Source organism: Pseudochaenichthys georgianus, chromosome 4, assembly GCF_902827115.2.
Source record: "Pseudochaenichthys georgianus chromosome 4, fPseGeo1.2, whole genome shotgun sequence".
NCBI classification, from domain to species: domain Eukaryota; kingdom Metazoa; phylum Chordata; class Actinopteri; order Perciformes; family Channichthyidae; genus Pseudochaenichthys; species Pseudochaenichthys georgianus.
This window is the reverse complement of record NC_047506.1, coordinates 24,955,472-24,961,803: the sequence shown is the minus strand read 5'-3', so window position 1 is coordinate 24,961,803 and position 6,332 is coordinate 24,955,472. Positions and strand designations below refer to the sequence as shown.

At 38.7% G+C, this 6,332-nt stretch overlaps 1 protein-coding gene across 1 annotated transcript in view; it reads right to left on the bottom strand.

Moving 5' to 3' along the window:
• Positions 1 to 395, bottom strand: part of meltf (melanotransferrin) — a 10,605-nt gene extending 10,210 nt beyond the window's left edge. The window contains exon 1 of the mRNA XM_034080844.2: positions 151 to 395. Coding sequence (XP_033936735.1) covers positions 151 to 199 — 49 coding nt within the window. The 5' untranslated portion in view covers positions 200 to 395. The remainder of the gene's footprint in view (positions 1 to 150) is intronic.
• Between the last annotated feature and the right edge of the window lie 5,937 nt (positions 396 to 6,332).

Sequence of the window (6,332 nt, the reverse complement as noted above, 5' to 3'; positions counted from 1 at the left end):
TATAGATGATAATCTTGATACTTTCATAAAACAAAATACTATTATATAGAAAAATTATTTAGGTTAGTTATATATTGTATCTCCACCTCTAGGGCAACCAAATCAGTGCTGTTGAATACCTTTGTCAACCTGAAACAAATAATTTCTTACCAGTTTGTAGAATTAGCAGAAGAGCTGCCGCTGTCCTCCACATGGCCATGTCGTCGTTCTTTCTTCCTCTCCCTCTTAGGTAAAATAACCCACTTTCCCCTCTCCTCTACTTTATATGATGAATCTTGAGTCAAAGTCCAGCTTAAATCTCCAAGACTCAGCTTAAAGTCCTCACACAAAGCTCAAAAGAGGCTGAATATTTAATGATTTACAACTTCTACAACATGTAATTCAGGAGTCTAACAACTCGCGAGTGTTTGAAGTTCAGTGTAGAGTTTATGAAACGCCTCCCCGGTTTACCTGGACTGACACGTGTCTGCTGCCTGGCTGCAGGCCAGAGTCCGCACAGAGAGGTCTTTTACAGCCAGCGGACCCTCCTCTGCTTTTCTGTGTGGTGCTTTTCCACTGATGGGGAAAAGGAAAGAAGTGATTCAGGCCAACACAGTGAGTCACTGACTCTACTCTGAGAGGAACAGCACAAGGAGCCTGTTTACCTTGTCTGACCTTTAAAAGTTCTCCTATACAGAATATGAGGTCAGTTAGCGGATTAAACTAATAGCCGTATTGATATGTTGTAATACAAATACAATTGTTTTTATCCTGGTTAAAATAAGGCACAAATAAGTCAAGTAAAGTGAGGTACTGCTGATTTTCTGGTTGTTATATTAGTAGGGGCTTCATATTAAATGATGTTGTATGAGTCACGGTTAAAAGAAAAAGAACAGATGTCGGGAAATTGGACAGCTGATTTGTATTTAGTTTTATTAGATATGTTATCATACTCAGCTCTAACTGGTTCTGCCTCTTACTGTTATCTATGAAGCATCTGCCAAATGGAAGCTGCAGGATATGAGGACACATTATTACAATAAAAAAATAATTCTGCAGACATCTGGTCAAAAACAGAAAAGCTTTCTAATCATAAAAATCTGTAATTGCTCTGAATGTTCCTCCGTGTTCATACTCTGGGCCAACAGCACATGGCTGATAGATAGAAAACATTACACTTTAGAAATGATCTGCAAGGAATGAAGTCAGCAATATATTTATTTTTCTTAAACCTACAAAGAAATTAAGGTAGAAATGCATTTTAAACACAAGTTGAAGAGCAAAAGACTGCTCCAATTGTTATTACTACAAAGTATTACAGCTACAGATAGGGTCCAAGAATGGCAAGCCGCATGAATCAAATCATTTCTAAATGCTCTTAATAATTCTCATATGTTGGCTTATTTTATGTTTATTTTATTGTCTTTGTTTTTTAATGAAAGTTTTTCAAGGCCATTTTATAGAATGTTTCTGCTGAACTATATTGTAATGCTCTTAATGTGCCTTGTGTTGAAAGGTGCTATATAAACTTGCCTTGCCTTATTGTAAGGCAGTGGATTTTACATTGAAAACTCTCACTACAGTAGCTATTTGAGTAGTCTGGTCATGCTGCTGCAACACTCACAAGACACAACGTGACAAAGCAAGAGTGACATGGAGTTGACAAGTCACATGTCAGGATGAAGATATTTTACCCTCACAGCTTTCAGCACCTAACATCAGCTGCCCTGACAAGCTGATGCCAAAACAAAATCTTTAAAAAAACAAACGTATGAGCTGATTCAAGCTGTGCTGTTTACATACAAAATAACACATTTTCTTTGCACCAAAATTTGAAACAGCAGTTCTTGCTGTCCACGGTTTCCCAATACATTACATTACATTGCATTTAGCTGACGCTTTTATCCAAAGCGACTTACAATAAGTGCAATAAAACCGTGTTCATCATTCTGTCACATACTACAGGCTCTGTGTGCATCCAAAGTACCTATAAAGTTTATACGATCTTTACAATTATTTGTGCACACCTGTTTTGTTCTCTTCACATCCTGAGGTTGATTTGTTGCCAAATTGAGTTATCTATGAGTTCAGTTTACTGCAGGAACTGTACCCTATGATAACCACATTATGGCTTTGTGACCCGGTAGCTGGATCTACTCAAGGAGAATGTTACTGTGAAACTTTCGCCCTGGCACATTTTAATGAGGTGAGACAGAAGCTGAATGTTGGATCTGTAAAGATGACTATGGATCAATGTAATCAGGAATTGACCTCAGGGCCATATAGAATAAACGGGAATTTTGACCTTTAAACTATTAAAACATCATTAAATCCGGCAACTCAAATATCCTCCTAAAATGGGTTCCTTAGATAATCTTGCCCTTTATTTATTTGTATTGCTTTCCCTCCAATCTATTACTTGCTTATTATAGGCAACTTCTGCACTTAATAATGTAATTCCTCAATAATTTTCCGTAATCCATTTATTAACGGTTTGCTAGAAAATATTGATGTTGCCTTGGTTGGTTCACCGCTTTCCTCTGAATATAAATATCAAACTATTTGATGGACTGCAATGCAACTCGGGAGAGACATTCACGTTCCCATAGCGATTAATTAATTAATTGCTTGGTGACACTCCCACTTTACTCTAGCTCCTTCACCAGGTCAACCACATGTATGACCAAATACTAATGGACATTCTCATCAGCCTCAGCTGTACATCTTGTTCAGTGCTAATTAGCAAATGTTAGCATGCTACACATGACAGTCATTATGGTCAACATCTAACCTGATAAACTCTAATTAACATATTAGCAGCAGGGTCATTGTGAGTATTTGCAACACGTCTCACTTCCCAACCCGTCACATGTTTGACGGACGGTCAGGGCCCCTCCCGTCACTCTATTACGGACAGGGTACTACCCTCTTGGAAGTCAGTTTTTCAATGGGCAGGGCGTCCCATAGACCTTCATAGACCTCCCATAGCGTTGATAATAGACGCCATGAGAACGCTCCCGAAGGTCGGTTGATATTGTCAATATTAAAGGTGGGGTAGGTAAGTTTCAGAAACCGGCTCGAGTGCACTAAAATTTGAAAGTACACAGCCAAAAAGAATCCGTCCCTTCCTTCAGACTTCCTTACTGAGCACCTCCTCCAACACACATGAACGCACAATGCACGCCCAATGAGGGCACGAGATACATTTGTGCGTGCACGAGATAGAAGGAATTTTTACAGTATTACGGCTTCCACAGGTGACATTTTTTTATGGATTTTTTGTCAAAGCACTTAAGATATTCATTGCTATCGGATGTTAAGAGTATTCCATGGAATATAACAAAAGTGTATCTCGAGCCAGTTTCTCAAGCTTACCTACCCCACCTTTAATATTATTTATTTTTTTAATAGTCACACTCGATTTCGCCGATTTTCTTGTTACCCCAGCTGGTCGACACCTCTTTTTAGCAGAAACAAAGGCTACATTAATGTATTAAATCGATGTTAATCCATGTGTGTGGTTGTGGAATTATGGACTACAACTACAACCCTAATTATATTTTAAAACATTTTAGAAGGCCTCACGAAATACTTTAATGTAAATTTAAATTTGAAGGGATGTGTGTGTAATGTGGTGATTGACATTATTCACCCACGAATCTATGGGTTGGGGCAGAGCTATTTAATAGAAGAGTTACGACATCTCCGTTCACTCCAATGGACCACTTTTTTACAGCAATGGCGGATCGTGGAGCCTCTCAATCGTTCCCCGGAAGTTAGCGCCAAGGCTGGCAGAGCTGTGGAGTAGCAGCATAATACACCGTTCGTGACGGACTTTTAAAGGTAAGAAGAAGTTTAAAGATGTATATTGCGGATATTATCAGTACATCTGATTCAAATGAACATGTGTATTAAAGGATGTCAGTGGATTATCCCTAAATTAGTAGATTTAGGGAACGTTTACAGATAACAGATTAAGCTAGCATACCGAAGCAAGTTAGCAACACACGTTGAACAGCCTTTTAATTGTAAATTCCGTTCTCTCTATGTCATTTCGTCCAACATGTTGAATTAGAGAAGAGGGGCTTCTAAACGGGATTGTATGCGGGGGTGGAGGGAGTTAAATATTAGATAAATATAACTTTGGTGCGTGTAAGAGTGAGTGTTTTTAGCAGAGCCATATTGTGTCCTTGTGATTATGTATAATGTTGCAGCCCAGCTGATTCTGGATTGATGGCAAAGGGAGAGGGACTTAAGTGAGAGTGAAAACACAAGGTACGTTTAATACTACTGTTTTATATAAGTAAACACGTTATCTCCCCAAGGCAATAGGTGTGCTATTAAGGTGTGTATAACCCTTTCTCCTGTCTGTTGCTCCCTCTCTCAGCACAAGAACCAGAGGGGGGTTCAATGGAGCCTGAATACCTGCACTGAGACCCTCACCCCTGACCCTGAGTCTCAACTCTCAGTGTTTTTCAAGCCTTTCCCTGTTTTTTTGTATTAAACAAAACATTAAGCTCTCCCAATGGTGTGGTTTTCGTTTTGTGAAAAGTGCAAATGCAGTGTTTGTATATAAATCACATATTTTGTTGCTGTTGGTCGTGAAATTGCTCCTGCTGATTTGAGCCAGCCATTTTTTCCTCCGCTCTGTGTCAGTGGGGAAGCCGTACATTCGTACTCCTTTCTCTGAGCGATTTGAGCATCCCCAGGCAGCACAGCAAACCATGGTGGCGACTAGGAGGCAGCACAGCAAACCATGGTGGCGACTAGGAGGGCAGCACAGCAAACCAGGACAACACAGAGGAAAAGGCACCGACAAACTGCATGATATGCTCTTCTATGTTTATTGAATTCCATGTATTTGGCAATGGATGTTCCTAAAGCAACACATTTAACATCATCATCATCATCATCATCATCATCATCATCATCATATCCTGTCGGTCTCCTGTCCTTTCTGAAAGCCATAAAGATGACATTAGTCATTTAGATAACTTGTGTCCTCAATTACCAGGGGATTACTGAAACTACCATGAATTTAAGAAAATGGTAGAAATGAATCCAATCTGAATTTTAAAGCATTACTTTAGATCCCCTCCCTCTAAATGTATCAATAAACATTAGAAAGTGATCCTCCTGACTACCATACAAGTTTAAGAAGATAATATTGGTTTGAAAGAATTCAAAGCATCTAAATAAACAGCAACAGGCTCTTTAACCAAGGCACTGTTAGTAACATGTAAACTAGTTGGTTCACACTAATCCTAATATTATCACTTAATATTAGCAAATTCGATTTTATTTTTGAAAACATATTGATGTAAATACATACACATATCGATTTGTTGTATAAATATTGCAAATCAAAACCTTTATTCACTAATAATTACCAAAAATCGTAGTTCTATCTCCTGTTATCAATGCATTCACATTGCCCGCCATGAACTTCCGGGTATGGGCATAGATATGTCTCATAATTATTTGTGTGAACATAAAAATAATTTGTGTGTAAATATGTGATTTGTAAATGTAAAAACAACATCCACAAATGCATTTAAAAGATTTTGCAAACTCACAAATACATTTGCAAGTGTAAAACGGATCTGCAAATACGCTAAATATGTTCACAAATTAAAAAAGATCTGTGAATATCTCTTTAACATTTACAACTTTCGATCAGGCATTTCTGAATCCATTTTGTATTTGTGGACCAAAAATGCGCTCGCGGATCTCAAATCTCTGTTCACGGATCTCAAATCTCTGTTCGCGGATCGTCTTTTTACACACACACGGAATTTTGAGACATATTTTCCGCCGGTCTCGGCTAAAATCTACTCGTGTCACTCGGTTATTTTCGGAAACCACGTGATGGCCCGCCGATGACTACATTTCCGCATGATTTCAAAGTAAGAGCATGATGGTTTGTTTAATGCTCTGTTTTTGTATTATAATGAACAGCGGAACGTTAGATGCATTCCTCATCACCATCACCATCATCATCATCATCACCATCACCCTCATCATCATGTTATAGTGATACAGTTAGTTTGTGTTATTGGTTCAATACAGCATATCTCGAGCACTTTCGTTGATGTTGAAGTGCAGGCTATACGCCACTTCCGGGTCCCGGGGAGCAGCTGGCGGCGAAGCAGCCCAGATAAAACTCTTTTCTTCATTGTTTGTTGTGTATTCAGTCAAGCGGGTCAAAGTTACAAAGCACTTCACATCTTATTATTCGCCCTAATTTGACTTTACCAGTGCAGTAATAAAGTAATCTGTAGAAAAGCACCGTATTTAGGTCAGCCTTCATAGTAACGCTACATTACATGTTATAATATTCATCGTGTCCTTTC